The following is a 17497-nucleotide window of genomic DNA, read 5'->3' on the forward strand; positions in this document are numbered from 1 at the left end:
TAAACTGTACTCTTGCTTCTTTAATGAAGCAGTTTGCTCATCAAAATGACTCATTACTAAGCACTGGGTTGATATAATATGCAACCATATTTAACTCTAAGCATCATATTCACAAATAACCATTCAAGTACAGAATCCAAATTCTGAATGATACCTTTTAAAATTTCAATATTAAAGAAAAGTCTGAATATTCATTGCTTGAATTCAAATAATTCTGTAAAATAATTGCTGCAAATCCAAAACAATTTACTGCATGGTTTGATTATGACATAGTAAATGTGTAGCCTCAGTTTCACTATTGGTAAAAAGGAGAGACTAATCTAGGTGACTATAAAGTGTTTGCTAGCTTTAAATCCAATCAGCATAAAAAAATACTGACATCCTTTGATATATCAGTGTAACTAAGTATGGCTTTTCTCCATATTGTGGATCTGTAGAAAAGTTACCAACATTCTTGGTATTCTATGGGTCAATACTTATTTAAAACCATCAATTATGTGCACCCTCCAATCTTTTGACTTTTACTACCCAGCCAGAGGACATATCATTTCATATGAAATATTTTTTCCACAAATGTCATATCAAATAAAGCAATAAAATATTACCCCAGGTACATTGTATAATGGGTTGCCACACACCATAAGGATGCACAAGGAAGATATGCAACCATGAATGACGCATTAAGGGGTATATTTCATTAACCTCTGTAGCTAGGGCACTTGTGAGGAAGGCAAAAATTAAAGAATATCTGTGGCCATCCTACAGTGTTAAATACATGCCTGGGGAGATGTATTATCAGTCCAGCATTGTACAGATGCTAATATTCTCTGTTTTCATCATTGCTGTCATCACATTCCTCTCTGTTCTCTTCTGGGTGTTGTACTGTCTCTGCCTCAAGTTTTCTGTGAATTGCTTCTCTCTTTCCATAATATGATCCCTGCTACATATCACTGAGCAGCTTTCTACTTCCATCTATTCAGGTTCATTGAGTAGAAAACCTATCCCTGACAAGACTTTCTTGATTGGCATGCAAATGAACCTGAGACAAGACAAAAAGCTAGGTGAAATATGCAAGACCCACATTTCTAAATTTATTATTTGTGTGTATGTGTGTGTATATGTATGTATAAAAAATCCATGATTTTTGTTTATTACATTTTACGTTATCTCAAACCGCACTGGTTTTCGTACATGCTCATACATTTACAATGTCTTATATAGGTATCATATAACATTTTTTAAGACTAAAATATCTAGACAAAACACCAAGGATCATAGATTTAGAGTTGAAAGGACCCTTAGAGATTACTGAGGCCAATCTCTTTATTTTACAAATAAGGAAACTGAGGCTGAGGGAGGTGATGGCATAAAGTCATGCAATTAATAAATGTCTAGGGTGAAATTTGACCTTGAATTATCAGTGCTATACTCACTACGTCACATTGTATTGTCATAGTTTTTTGAGAAATAATCCAACCATTGTCATGTTGGTAGTTTTTCAGTGTTTAAGTGCTTGTTATTATACCTCATAATTTGAGTTTTTAAAAGCAAGAGTATTTTAAAAATGAATTGGGTTATTAAAAAATTAAAAGATTAAAAATTCAGTAGGAAAAATCCAACATGAGTAAAAGTATTGAAAAGGCAGTATCATTTATTGGGAGACTATTTTAATACTAGTTTTATAAACCAGTGGTTACTCCCTTCAGTGAATGCAGATTACAATCTATTCATTCCTCATTTTGTATAATTATGCGTATATCCTCCTGTAAATCTTGTCTTTCTTCTGTATCACTTGACATTAAATAGATACTAATGGAAAATGGGGGCTGTCCTTTACTGTTTCCTCATTCTTTCTACATGACTGATCATAATTCTCTCTAATAATACACATGATGCCTCTTACACTATCCGAATCTTCCCCTCAGCTGACCTAGGTTTTACTGCCCCCTTCCCTTCCCTTCCCTTGCCTTCCCTTGCCTTCCCTTGCCTTCCCTTGCCTTCCCTTGCCTTCCCTTGTCTTCCCTTGCCTTCCCTTCCCTTCCCTTCCCTTCCCTTCCCTTCCCTTCCCTTCCCTTCCCTTCCCTCACCCTTCCCTTCCCTTCCCTTCCCTTCCCTCACCCTTCCCTTCCCTTCCCTTCCCTTCCCTTCCCTTCCCTTCCCTTCCCTTCCCTTCCTTTCCTTTCCTTTCCTTTACCCTTCCCCTGTCCTGTCCCCTGTCCTCTCCCAAAACCTTAAACCTACTATAATCTGAAACTGGGACTCCAAGATGCCCCTGCCAAGGGCTCCTGGATCTCCCCCAGCTTTACAGTGATTATCAATAGTAACTGTTGCTGTTTATCACCCAGCCTGGTCTCTTTCTTTTCCTTGACCTCATTAAAGGGGCCATGCCCTAGCTACTTCTTAAACAGGCCTATTCAATGAATGGGTGTTGCCTCACTCTAAGTGAGTACCTGCAAAGATCTTGGCCTAAAGGGTCCAAGGTCTCTCAGTGTATCCTGGGTCATCTCCAGTCATCCTAATGAATATCTGGTCACTGGATTCAAAGGGCTCTGGAGGAAAAGTGAGGCTGGTGACCTGCGCAGTCCTCCCTCACTCAAGACAAAGTCAAATGCAAGTCATGTCATCATTTCTCTGATGGCATGCTCTTCTTTGGCAACAAAGAACGAACACTATCTGAGACTTTCCTGATAACATGTTGTATCCTATGACTACCCAAAAATGATCCTCTACTTTACACTTTGAGTGACCATACTTGTAGTAGTTCCAGCTTCAATTTTATAACATAGGATTTCCCATTCTTTCTAAAGTCATAGATACCATATACAGTTTGATGAAGTCAATGCACCCTTTTCAGAATATTTTAAATGCGTAAAATAAGATGTAAAGGATTATGAAGAAAATCAGTTAAACTGAAAATAGCTATAAAATATTTTTAAAGTAACTTTAGGTTAATAACCCAATATATAGCATCATTGTATGGCAAATTAGTCATGTTCTATTATACCTTTACTGAATATAGCTATTACCTTTTCTATCCAAATCATTTTCTTTTTTAATTTATGGAATAAAACATGCATTTACATATTATAGCACAATAAAAAAGATGACTGTAAATGAAGCTATTATCTTTTGGAAAATATGGATTGTCCTATGGTTTTTACACATCTATCTGCCAGCTCTGGATTAGTTTTCTAGTGCTTGATCAAAAACCTTGATCCTGAAATAAATTTGGGGGTGAACCAAATTTGTGCATTAGTTTGGAAGATGTGGTTGATATTCCTAAAAGTGACACGCTAAGATGATATTGTACAACATAGTGTTTCTCTTATGTATGATGTGTTGAAACGAATGTTTAAGATGCCAAATCAAGCCTTTATAGCATTTCTGATTGGATATGCCTCTTTTAACGCATATTTTGGTTTTTGTTCCTTTGGTTGTTGGAATTAGAAGGTTTAACCTTAGCTCAGGAATTTATTTTCCCAAAGAAATGTGGAATAAAGACTGTACTGTTTTTCATTTTACTTAGAAGAACTCTTTGTAAATCAAGATCACTGTTCTTGAAATGGGGTCTCTTTTTTAATAGGGCAATATTGTTACTTTTTGAAAGGCAACCTGAGAACAATGACAAGTTGTCATTAGAACTGAAACTTTGGAGAATGGTCCAGGACCCCATTTGGATGGTTGCCCACCTAAATTGTTCTAAATACCTGTGATATCACTGCCAAGCTACCTGTTCAGCAAAAGCATTAATGCAGTGGATGACCAAATTGGCTTAAACATTTTGACCTCCATTTCTTTTTTTTTCCTTCTTATGCATGATAAATAGAGGTCTGTCTATGATAATTATCTGATGTGTATCTCCACAGGAGAGTTTTAGAACACACAAACCCTTTGGGCTAACTGTTAGCCTGCTAAATTGCCCAGTGGGTATGGGGTATTACCTCTTATTAATCTTTCAGTGAAATTTTAGAATTTTTTTTCTGCTTAAGGCAATCACTAATGAATCAATTTTAATTTATAGGCTAAAATAAAATCCTCATTAAGCCTGACAAACTGTAGCCTCAGGTAAACACAAAGCATTTCCACTCCAGAGCTAAATGATTTCTGCTCTAGATGCTCCTTATTCTGCTAGCACTAGAGTTGGGTTCAGGGGTCCCATGTCACATCAGAAAAGGCAGCCGCTCGGTAGAAACCATAAAAAAGTAACTCCAAAGTCAAGCACTAAGATGTTGTGTTTCTTGTGGATGGGCAAGAAAATCGCACAAAGACTAAGTACATTGATAAGTATTCTAAATAAATACTTAAGACTATATTTTTGGCTGTTATGGTTTTCATTTGAATCTACATGAAATGAAAGGATGCATTTGGAAGTTTACTGAAGATGTGTGAATTGCCCTTCAACACTTTTGGCAGCTGTGATGTGATTAAATGTGTTGTTGCAAGTAAAAACAAATCACTTTCCATATCTGGTAGGAAGAAATCCATAGGATCGCAGGTCTAGAACTGGAAGGGACTTTGGAGTGCTCCACGTCTAACACTTTCTTTTGCAGATGAGGAAAATGAGTCCCAGACAAGTGAAGTTATTTGCCTAAGGGTATTTGCAGATGCTGTCTTAACCCAAAAATAGATAGATAGATAGATAGATAGATAGATAGATAGATAGATAGATAGATAGATAGATAGATAGAAAGATAGATAGATAGATAGATAGATAGATAGATAGATAGATAGATAGATAGATAGATAGATAAACAGACAGACCAGCACGGATAGATAGACAGACAGACAGACAGACAGGTAGGTAGATAGATAGATAGTCAATCTACATTTCTGTACCAGTTTTGTTGTCTAAATATTCTCTCATGAGTTGTTTCTTTTTAAAATTATTTAGAGGTCTTTAACTTCTTTGCAGTCAGTTATTTATCTTACTTTATCTTTTTCTGAACTATTTTTACCACCTTGTGGAGTGCTTTTATTTGGAGATTACTGATATATTTTCATTAAAGAAATTGCCATCTTAAGCCTTAGACTTTGACTGTTAAAGCATTCTAGATATGGAATCATGACTGGTACAGCCCTGTAGTTAACCAATCTAGTTGTATGTCCTTGCTTCTGTCTTTGATTCCTTTGCTGTTTTGTCCTATCACTTTTCATCCCTCTCTTAATTCCACCCCAGTTTACCACCATCATCTGTACTTTCTCCTGTACTCTTGAGTTACTGAACTGTGCTATGGAAAGTACAACAGCTGTGCCAAGTGAATCCACTACAAAGTATATCTAAAATTATAATGTATATAACAATTGGGGACCTACTTTATATTATATAGTATATGTAATATGTATATAAAGTTGGTCCCAATTTTATGTAATATATTCTATATTTACATAAGTTGTATTTATATTATATCAATATCAATTTGTATTTATATTTATTTCTAAATTCATATAATTATATGCTATGTCATATTTATATAATATATAATTATGTGCAATATTATATACATTATGTAAGCTGGGCTTTGCCTTTTATTCCTTCCACTTTTCTTCTCTAACTGCCTATGACTGCTTTCCCTCCCTCTCAGTAATGGGCTTTGCCTTTTACTTTACAGACTGTTGAGAATGTCAGTTCTTATGCCCTCTTCTACATTGTCCCTCTCCCTTGATTATTAATTTCTTCTAATTTCTTTTTGTTCCAGTCTCTGAGAAAGAGAAGGTCAAACCTTCTAATTCTATTCTTGATGCCTTCTTTTCCTTCATATTCCACCTCAATATGCAATACCTCTTTCTCTATGCCAACTATGATACCCTATTGTATGTAAGAAGCAATTGGTGCAATGGATAGAGTGCTGATCTTGAAGTCGAGAATACCAGGAATTTATTAATAATTGGAACCTGGGCAAATCACGTAATGCTTCTGTTTGTTCCCTCTTCTGTCTCTTGAAATGTAATTCAAGGACCATTTCTCTGTTAGGCCTTTCCTAATCTTGTACCTATGCATTCCCAGTTAAATCCCTCTTCTTGAAATCTTTCTCTCCCTCTTTCTCTGTCTCTGTCTCTGTCTCTGTCTCTGTCTCTGTCTCTCTCTCTCTCTCTCTCTCTCTCTCTCTCTCTAATTGTGTACATGTTTCCCCCCTCCTCCATAGCAGAATATAAACTCCTTGAGGGCAAACGTTATTTCATTTTGATGCCTGTATCCTCAAGACCTTGCTCAGTGCATAGCATGTAGTAGATACTTAATAAAATCTTAATTCAATTGATTGTTATGATAATAACCGCTATTTCATTTGATATAGCTATACCACAAAGAACTCCGTATTTAGAATGAGACAACCTATGTTCCACCCACATTTAAATTCCAACTGTGCCACATCATACCTCTGAGGCATTAAGGCCACTTCTTGGATCTATATTCCTTGATGTTTGTTAAATGAAGGGTTTAGATTATATGCTCTATATAATCTTTTCATTCTAAACTCATGATCCTCCATATATAATAGCTAGTATGTCAATAGCAATTCCGGGTGTACAAAGTACTTTTCTTACAACAACCTTATTCAAGATAGTTCATATAATCTTACCTCCACTTCACAGATAAACAATGTGAAACTCAGAAAGTTTAGGTGACTTGCTTTGGGTCACAACACTAGGAAATGTGAGAGCTGAAACTCAAACCTAGAGTTAGTTTGTTCTACTCCATGATTATACCAAAAGAACCACAAATTGACACTTCCAAACCAAACCTACATTCTCCCCTCTATCCCTATCAGCATTTTCTCCCAAAGTTCTTTCAATGGCATCACCTTTCTTTCCACCAGGCACAGACACTTGTTGCTTTGGAATCATCTTTGACTCCTCCATGTCCTTTATTACCATCCCTAACCACCCCTGCCACCCAGTGTCCACAGACTTGAGATGTCCTATGATTCTACCTCAGTATGTTTCAAATCTGTCTTCTCTGATTTTCTTTTCCACCATTCTAGTTTTAGACCTCATTTTCTCCGTTAGACCATTACAATAGTAGCCTTAACCTTTTTAAGGCACAGTCCTAGTCATGTCACTTGACAGCTTCAAGTGATCCCCATTGCCTCCAGTTTGGAACCCAAACTCCACAGATTGGCACATTGATTGATTTGTTTGTTTGTTTATTTGCCACTCCCCAAGTATGTTCTATGTTTCACTGTGCTTTGTTGCTACTGTGCTACTTACCATCTCTGGGATATTCTCTCCTCATGGTGACATCTCAAAATTCTACCCATGTTGAAGGTGAAGCACAATTGCTTCTCAGCCTCTCTGAAGTCATATGTGACCCTACAGCTCTCTACTTACATTCTTTACAACAATTCTGCCTTGGCTCAAGTGATTTTGTGTGTTTGTGGTACTCTCCTTGCTAGCTTCTGAGCTCCTGGCCTGCAGGGACTAAGTTTTAGTCATCTTCATTTCTTCCATAGCTTGTGGAGTACCTGATACCGAGAAGGTAGTTTAGCAAATACTTATAGACGGAAAATGTACCATACCTTTATTTTAATCTTTTATTTGAATGTTATTGTTAGGGTAATATAAGGGATGGGAAAATCAAATTCCTAAGAATGATTTTACCTACTGGTGTTAATAACACTATCGAATGACTTTAGGTAAAATTATTATGTATTTTATAAACGCTGAATTATATTTTCATTTTGTTCTGCCTCAGGTTTCCAGTTTTAGTTAAGACTTACCACTTGCCCTTCTCAAAAATAGTTTGGTGAAACTAAGTGAATTTATTTCAAATCAGTATAATGAAAGTGTAGCAGTGTGTTCTAAATGTTCTCTACCTAATATGGCCCATTCTGAAGCAATAGGTCATTTTAGTTGTATGTTTGCATTGGCAGTCAACTGTAGGTGAGTTTGGATTGCTTAAGCTTATATTTCTTTCCTTTTAACTCAAAGTCACCCTATGTTCTGCCAGATATTAAACAAGTTAGCATGGACAAATGCAGTGAATTGATTTCATCTTTTCTTTTTTGGTGTATAATAAAAAGTAACCCCCAATATTAAAGAATTCTCAAATTAACCAAAACCCACTAAGTCTGTGGAGGAGATTCAAAGTAAAATTACGAATACTGTTAACTTGCATATGTCACACTGCATAGTCTGATTATCCTTTTTTTTTAATCTCTTGACTTCAGATGCAATAATCGAACACAGTGCGCTGTGGTAGCAGGTCCTGATGTGTTTCCAGACCCATGTCCAGGAACCTACAAATATCTTGAAGTGCAGTATGAATGTGTCCCTTACAGTATGTATATTTCTGTACTTTTTTTCCCAAAACCAAATATGATCAAATCTTTTTGTTATTGTTTTGTAGTATCTGGACAGATGAACCACTTTGTTTAAGATGATGGTTAGACAATCAATGAGAAAAAAGTAGGAAAATACATTCACATAAAGTATAATGTCATCAAACTAGTCCTTGAAATTGCCTTTGGTAAGTGTCTATTTGGAGATCATATTCTTTTCCCTCAACTCAAGAAACAGAGTATAGCCTTCATGTATCCAAAGAATTTAATTCTGAACTTATGATTCCTTTTTGTTATACCCAGGAATATGAAAAACAGTGAATGTCCATTTTAAGATGTTTGTCATTTATAATGATTTTAATATAAAATAGCAAATATTTCGAGATATAAGTTGAGAGGGGATTATACCAGGTTCTACCAACTTGTGAGACCTCAGTACATCCCTCATCCATGCAAGCAAATAGAAAATGAGTTATGAAAGATATACTCAGGGATGAGTGGTGTAGAAATTGCTAAAATGAGAGTCCTGATAGAAAAAAAACAGCTACATCTAAGTCTCTTAAGGTGTCAAATTTTGGAAGACTAGAAATAAACTCATTTAGAGAGTATTTTAGGGAGAAAGGACTAAATGGCTTATGTGAAATGAAGCAATTTTCATAGCTTTCATTTCGTAGAAGTTGGATATTTGCCTTGTTTGTCTTATTGCCAGTTGTGGTATACATCAAGCACCTTTTTTGTCTTCAGGCATATTAGAGAACTAAAACTCTGACATACAACAATCTCTAGTTTTTCTATCCTGAAGTCCTAGGTTTTCAAATTTAGAAAAATTTGTTCTTGATATGAAATAGTTGTAGGATATAGGATTTCTTAATGAGAATCAAGTCATTGAATCCTATATGAATGTATTCAATATTCAGGTCAGTCCAGAACCATGAAACACCTGGGCTCACCCCCACCCCCAGATTCATTTTTAGCTAGAAGGATATAAATATATCTGGGAAGTGACAAGCTCAGCATCCCAATGGAATGATAGGAGCGTACTTCCTACCTTGTTCATGCTGATCTCCAAACCAGACCATTGATGGTGAGGAGATATGCTTATGTTTTTAGCTAGGGATGGGGGAGGAGAGCGGAATTATAAGGCCTCTTGTCCATCAAGAGCCACATTGAAATTGAAAGTGTCATAAGTAAAGCAGTATTAGAGATTTCTCATTTGAAATACTTAATCCATTGTCTTTGAGTAATATTTCCGGAAAAGATTTAGAAACTTGCTAGAGTATTTATAGGAATTCAATACATATGGACTTCATAGAAATGATGCTTGCATGTTTTAGGTCATTTCCTCTACAAATGTCTCCATAAAAATATATATAGCTTTTGATGGTCATACTTCAGCAGTGCTTTTTAAGCAGTGAAACATAATAAGTTTTATAACCATTAAAATTATAGTTGGAACCTTTAGTGAGTTTTTTAAAAATAATTGGTAGATGGGCTGTTGGAAAAATCAAGTTAATGGTGAGTACATAGTAATCATGGTAATGTATTATTTTAATTTTTATAAATAGTAGTGTTAAGATATAAAAGTCAGAATAACTTTTTCCCCCTACACTGCTTAAAAAATAGAGAATTTCACAGTTGTCTCTTCAGTTCCTCTGAATCTCTTCAGACTGTTTTGTGATGATAGCTTATTTCAAAGTGTTCTGCCAAGACTCCTTCTGAAACACCTTCTTCTTAAATCACTTTAATAAAGTGAAGCCTTGCTTGTACAGCTCTGTATAAACCTGTCTTCCCCCTAGACATTCTTCTAGGTAAAAGGATTATGGTTTACCACAGATTTCCTTTCTCTGTTGCAAATTTTCAGAAATGGGCAATTCAATCCCTGGGCATCTATTATTAATAGGTTTCCTTTAATCCTAAGAAAAAATTATACTGGTTGTCCTGCAAGGACAATCATGTTCTATGAAAGCATTAATCTGATTATTTCATCAGACAATAATCTCAAACTGCTATGTCTAATGAAATAATCAGGTTTGTCAGTTTAGCTTCCAAGGTTTTAAATGATTAGTTCTATACAATGTGATCCCATTTCAAATTATGTCTAAAAAAATTTGAATAAAAGACATCCTATCCTATTGGGCATTTATTGAGTAACTTTATCAAGATTTTATAGTGATAAAACTAGCCTAAAACACGATGAAATCATAAAATAATTCATGGAAAATTCTCCAGAAGCAAAGGACATGTCCTGGCTGTGCCATTTGTTAGCTGTCTTTCCTTTAGCACATCCCTTACCCTCTTAGCGATTCCATCCCCTTGTCTATAAAGTAACTCGGTGCGACTATAAGTACATTGAGTTTCCTTCCATTACTAACATTTTATTATTCTGTGAATGATTCTTTTCCCAAAACAAATTACTATGTACATTTCTAATTTTTAAATTTTTTGTTTACATGACTGAGGGTTATTTTCTACAAATCATTAAATATTTCTTATTATCTGGCTCCTTTCATTTTTAACACAACAATATCAACAGAGGTTAATCAATGTTTCAAGAACACAAATCTTTTGTGTTTAGACCTTCAAAACTTTGTTTAAAGCTTCCTGGAAACTAATTATAAACTAGGGCACAACTTGGGGGAAAGGAATTGGCATCGATAATGTGCTAGGCACTGTGCTAAGCACTTTATAAATATCTCATTTGATTTCACAACAATCCTGCAAGATAAGTGCTTTTATTCCCATTTTATAGCAGAGAAAACTGAAGCAGACAGAGGTTAAGTGACTTGCTCACAGCTGCCTTAAAACCAGTCTTGCAGGTTACAGAGGAACGATGATTTTGCTGCTGATTTGTGAAGCTGCTATAAATCAAGACAACAACCTGCATTCTTAAGGATGTTTCTCTTAGTATCATTAATAATGCTTTAGGAAAGAATCATGTTATGCCTACAGAATGTCTAATCTAGATTTTAGAATTAGTAATACTAAACCACATCATTATCAAAGTGCAGAGTTCTTTTCTCACATCACAGCTGTGAGAAAAGCAGTATAAATATCAGTAACCCTATTTTTGTAGCTGGGGAAATTGAGGACCAGGAAGAAAGATTCCTAAGTACAAGACCACTGTTCTCTCAAGTATATCATCTTATTTCTCTGTAGTAATGTGTATGTATGTATGTATATGACATATAGTATGGCAGTACACAACATGTCATCAGTAACTATTAAGCACCTATTTGTCAGTCACTGTGCTAAGTGCTAGGAATACATAAGTCAAAAGACAGCTCTTGCTTTCAAGGAGCTTAAAATCCAATGGGGGAAACAACATGGAAACATATATATATATATATATATATACAAAGCAAATTATATTCAGGATAAAGAGGAAATAGTCAATGGAGGGAAGGCACTGGAATTAAGAGGAGTTGGGGAAGGCTTCCTGTAGAAGGTGAGATTTTAGTGGAAATGTGAAGGAAGACAGGGAGATCAGAAGTTGGAATGGAGGAGAAAGAGTATTCCAGTCATGAAGGAGGGTCAGCCAGAGAGAATTCCTGGAACTGAGAGATGGAATATCTTATCTGAGGAAAGCCAGGAGACCAATGTTACTGAATCAAAGGTGTAAGAAAACTGGAAAAGTAGGAGGAGTCTTGGTTATCAAGTTTTTGAATACCAAACAGAGCATGTTGTATTTGCTCCTAAAGACAATAGGAAGCCACTGAGTTTTATTGAGTAAGAGTGGCTAAATGGAGGTTGGAATGGTGTGGGGAGAGACTAGAGACTTACAAACCCACCAGCAGGCTACTGAAGTAATCAGGGCATTAGGTGATGAGGAGAGGTGGCAGTGTCAGAGGAGAGAAGATAGTGTATTTGAGAGATGTTGCAAAGGTGAAATCGACAAGGCTTGACAGTAGCATGTATGTGGAGAGCGAGAATTAGTGAAGGATCAAGGATGACTCCTAGGTTGTAGGTCTGAGGGACAAGGAAGAGCATGTTGGTCTCTACAATAATAGAAAAGATGGAGGGGAGGTTTTAGGAGTAAAGACAATGAGTTCTGTTTTGAAAATACTGAATTTAAGATGTCTAGTGGATATCTAGTTTGAGATTTTTGAAAGGCAATCGGAGATGGGAGATGAGGTCAGCAGAGAGGTTAGGGCAGGAGAGGTAGTTTTGAGAAGCTTGACTATAGAGATGGTAATTAAATCCAGAGAGCTGATGAGATCAACAAATGAAGGAGGATAGAGGGAGAAGTGGGACTATAACAGAATCTTGAGGGATACCTATGGCTAGAGGAGCCATAGATTAGGAAGAGTTTAGGAAGAGGATCCAGTAAAGGATCCAGTAAACATATATAGTTATATGTGTATATCTCTATCAATCTAATCATACCTATACACACATATGCATACATACACACACACCTATATATATATATATATATATATATATATATATATATATATATATATATATAGGTGTGTGTGTATGTGTACACCTATGTGAGTAGATACACACATTCTGTTGTTATTCGGTTGTTTCAGTCATGTCCAACTCTTTGTGACCACATTTGGAGTTTTCTTTTCTAATATATTAGAATGGTTTGTCATTTCCTCCTCAAGATCACTTTTCAGATGAAGAATCGAGGCAAACAAGGTTAAGTGACTTGCCCAGGGTCACACAGCTACTAAGTGTCTGATGCCAGATTGGAACTCAGGAAGATGAGTTTTTCTGCCTTCATAACTGGCACTCTATCCACTGTATGGTGTCACAATTATACCTCAGATGCTTATTAACTGCTTGATCCTGGGCAAATCATTTGACCTCTGTCTCTGTTTATTGAGCTGTAAAATGATGATAAGATAATAATAGTACCTACCTCCTAGAGTTGTTCTGTCAGATAAAATATCTGAGCACAGTAATTTGTAAAGCATTAAGCACACATAGTAGGCATGCTTCATAAATTGTTCCCTTTTCCTTCCCCCCTTGCCATTCCCTTCCTTGCTCTAATTTAAAGATAACTGGCTCCAAGCAGAAACTGTGGTCCTCTTTTTAAAATTTTTTAATTTTATTCCATCACTTTTGAATAGAAACAACTACACCTTTCTAACCTCTTCTCTGCAAAATTTTCCCCTACCCATAATCCTTTCCTTTTGCCCTTCCTCCCTCTTGTACAGCCATCATTTTGTTTTTATATTTTCAGAATCTGAAATGGTAGAAAAGGAAAGAAGGAGGTGAGATACTGGTTATATTCAATGAAAAGCACCATTTGTATTCTTTCCCTCTCCACTCAAATCTCTTCATACTTTATCCTTGTAGTTAAGTTCATGTGAACCGCTGGGATGTTGCTACAGCTCCTTTCTGTTCCCCTCTCATTCATGCCTTTCTCTCCCACCCAGAAAGGGTCCAAATTGAAAACCTCACAGATTATTCCCATCTCCACGTCCTAGGACTGCCTAGATCAGGTCTTTCTCATCTAGTCCCCTCCCTTTTCCCCCTTGCAGCTGGGGATGATGGGGAAGGAGTACTGAAAGTATTCTGTCCTGAGCTCTGCTATGCTAGAGATAATAATACAGCCTCTTTATAGGAAGGAAAGACAGTGCTAGATGTCATTTGAAGATTTTCTTTCTTCTTTCCCTGTAAATACAAACAAAATAAAATCACCTTCAAGTGATTTCTATTAATCTAATAATCACCTATTCCAGCTCGGAAAGTTTCCAGCATTTCCAGCATTGTGCCCTGAGCAGTTACATCTTCAACACCAACAACATTGTATGTTCTACTTGCATTTTAAATCATAAAGAATGAAATGCATTTCTCTGAGATCAACCACATATTCATATGTGTAGCCACACTCAGAATGAAAAGAAAACAACAGATTAAACATGATCAACAAACATCACAAAGATTTTCTTGACATGACAAACCAACAAGTAAAAAGGTCCAGTGGAGAAGGGGCTGGTGGGCAGGGAGAGTTGTAGATAAAGATGTAACATATGCTAGTGTTCTTCAGAATCCCATTAATAAAGTTAATATTTCTTTGTCACACAGAGCCAGCCACTACCCTTTATTCACAGCCCCAGATGTAAGTCTTTTTTTGCATTTCAATACCATTCCTATCCGTGGCTTTCTCTGTCTCCTCCTTCCTGATTTCTTTACCTCCCACAGATATCCTACAGAGCAGAGAACACCCTAACAGTCTTGCAGTCTTGACTAGGAAACTCAGCAAAAATTACAAGTCCCCAAGAATTCACCTCAGAGTCCTCTTGATCCTTCTGTGGGAGAGTAGAGGCAGAGAAAGGTGGAGAGATGCCTGACCCTGAGTGCATGTTACACCTACTGGGTTAGTACCATTCTTGCTTCCCCATGTCAGAGTTAGCTTGTGCCATGTTGTCTTCCTCCCAGTTTCCTTAATAAGGAGATTCAAGAATGTAAATTACTTTAGGGATAGCATGGTTTGATGGAGAGAACAATGTATTTAGAAGAAAAGTAGGTAGGTTCAAATATTGCCTTTTCTGTCTCTATGACCTAAAATAAATCATGTAATTTTTTCTGAGGTTTAGTTTTCTCATTAATAATTGTTAAGGTCCCTTCTAGCTATAAATCTTATGCTCTAGTATTGAAAACTGCTTGATTTAAAAATTCATAGAATCATAGAATTTTGAGCTTGAACTTTAGAGATATTCATGCTCAACCCCCTCCTTTTATAGATAGGGAACTGAGGCCCAATGAGAGAAAGTTTTTGTCCCAGGTTTTCACATGTAGTAAATAATGGAGTCAGGATTTGAATTGATCTGTTTGGTCTTCAATTTCAGCGGTCTTTCTCCATACTAGAAATAGTGCATGTCATTTAAGATAATGATTTTATATTTTCAGATGCAGTCCCTGCCTCAACAAATTCCCTTTAAAGAATGAAAATCACATGTAAAGGATCAACTTTGAAAATAAATGGTTAAATCTTTTAAGCTTCCTTGATTTCCAACATTCAAATTTATTATTTTCAGTTGAATAAATAAGAAATTACTACCGCTAGTTTCTATGACACAAGTTATTGTTATTTCCTCTTATCACCATAAAATTGGCATGCTATTTCTAAGGAGTATTTCTGTCCTTAGTGCTAGAAGAAGGGGAAGGCAAGTACTGTTTATATCTTGTTCCATAACTGTCAACACAGTACGTATTATATAACATACAAGGCTGTATGTTATGCAATATCCATATTTCTCTCTTGATGACAGTCTTGATGCAAAGAAAATTTATCTATAAGAAAAAATAAATAAAAAAATAAAGACAATAATCAGATACAGGAGTTTGTTGGTTTTTATATCAACAAAAATGGAAGATACTAAATGTGATAGTCAGAGGAAAATCTAATGAAAGTTTTATTGTGTCAAAAAGTTTTATTGTTTTTAAAAACCAAGCCTATTTTAATGAGTTGTAGAGCTAGTAAATAGATGCAAAATTAAATGATGACACATTTTGGAAATTTCAGCATTAGTAGGAGGCCAAATAGGATATCTAGTATACTGAAAATATCGCTTCAGATACGAGGAATCTGAGGAAATGATTGCTAATCCTAGCTCAGCTAACTGGTATTTGCCTGGCATTATACAAATAACTTCACCTCTTTGTCAACTGAAAGGATGTTCTCTCAAATCCCTTTTGATCCCTATTCTATGATGACATTAAGACTGATAGCACAGTAGAAAACAATGAGAATATTTTTGCTGAGTATACTTCACTGATTATCTAATTCCTCGAGTCCTTAAAGATAATTTATTCTCATTTTATTTTTTGTGCATTATAAAATCAAGATTAGTTGTTTTGTTTTGCTTTTTTATTCCCTTACTTTATAATTCTCAAAACATCCTCTACTTTAAGGGAAACTGACCCAGTCTGGAAATAGAATAATGAATATTTTTATCTGCTCTAGTTACCCATTAGTAAGTTACACTATCACTGTGTTTGTCACCTTTTCATTTTTTCTCCATTATTCTTTTCTTGATGCTTTGTTTCCCTATTTTAAGGAATACTCCATCCCCACCTCCATTCTCCTTAAGGCGTGACATAAATGTACGGAAAATTAAACATCACTGTTTGGCTATACCTCATTGTTTTTTGCCTCCTGTTTTCCTTTTATCCTCCATCTTCTGACTTGAAATTGGAATTAAATTATGGCACCCTTCAGTAACATTTCCTTTATTTGACTTGGTTAAATGAAAGGTCTGTGTGTGGGGAGAAAACAATAAGAAAACTAACCACCCATTAAGAGTATTTTTCAGCAAAGTATCTTTACTTTGTATGCTGCTGACAAATTGTCTTTCTTCCAAGGCATACAATTTCATGTAAGTTGCAGCCAAGAAAGCAGCTTGCCTTCAGTCAAGATCCAGTTTTCCATTTCAGATCTTTGTTCCTGACCCTTAAAAATACAAAGCACACATTGCTTACTCTATAAGTCTCTTCTTACTGTGGCTTCCCTGAGGGAAAAAAGCGGGGGAAATGCACACTTTTTAAGAACTCAAAGAAATGAGCATTTAATTAAAATAGCCTTATGTTACATGTTTGTTATAGGCCTGCTGACTTTTGGTTGTTGAAACTCTAGATTGAGTATGGGTATAGCTACAAGAACTATAGTTAAATATTTCTAGACTATATTAAAGTAGCTTCAATACGAATATTTGTATAGGGGAAGAATTGATAAACTATTACCACTTGAGGATTTTTTCTCTCAGAAATCACCCCCCTCCCTAGCACCCTATAGATTTTGTAGAATTATAAATCATTTAACGTAATTTTATTTTAATTTGGCAGTTATGGAAAAGGATTTTTGTTTGTTTTGACATCTACCCTATCCTCAATAATGTTATGTTCAAAATGAAACATAAGAAAACAAACAACAAAAACTTCTCAAGGTTTCCAAAGAGAATTCTGCCACCCTAATGTCTTAGATAGCAGTAATTTGTAATGCCAGGTTAACTCTGCTTGAAGTTCCAAAGAACCATTTATGCGCTAAAGAGACTTTTGATCAAAAGAATAAACTTATGAATCTTTTAAATAGTCAAATATCTATCAGCATATAACTCATTTCAATTTGACAAACATTCAACACTGAGCTAAGCTAATATTGAGATAAGCTAGGGAAAGGGACAAGGAGGCCCTTTGCCCTTGAATAACTTACCATCTAATAGAGGAGATAAAACATATTCACAGAGCTTGATATATGCATCTAG

The 17497-nt window shown here is 35.7% G+C and overlaps 1 protein-coding gene across 7 annotated transcripts in view; it reads left to right on the plus strand.

Annotated features, from left to right (window-relative positions):
- Positions 1–17497, plus strand: part of ADGRL3 (adhesion G protein-coupled receptor L3) — a 941368-nt gene that overhangs the window by 527739 nt on the left and 396132 nt on the right. For 6 of the 7 annotated variants that reach the window (XM_072620873.1, XM_072620866.1, XM_072620868.1 and 3 more), the window contains one exon: positions 8166–8275. The exons of the other annotated variant lie outside the window; for it this stretch is intronic. In XM_072620873.1, the coding sequence (XP_072476974.1) occupies positions 8166–8275 (110 nt within the window). The remainder of the gene's footprint in view (positions 1–8165; positions 8276–17497) is intronic. 7 annotated transcript variants of the gene reach the window in all.

This window comes from Notamacropus eugenii, chromosome 6, assembly GCF_028372415.1.
Source record: "Notamacropus eugenii isolate mMacEug1 chromosome 6, mMacEug1.pri_v2, whole genome shotgun sequence".
Classification (NCBI taxonomy): domain Eukaryota; kingdom Metazoa; phylum Chordata; class Mammalia; order Diprotodontia; family Macropodidae; genus Notamacropus; species Notamacropus eugenii.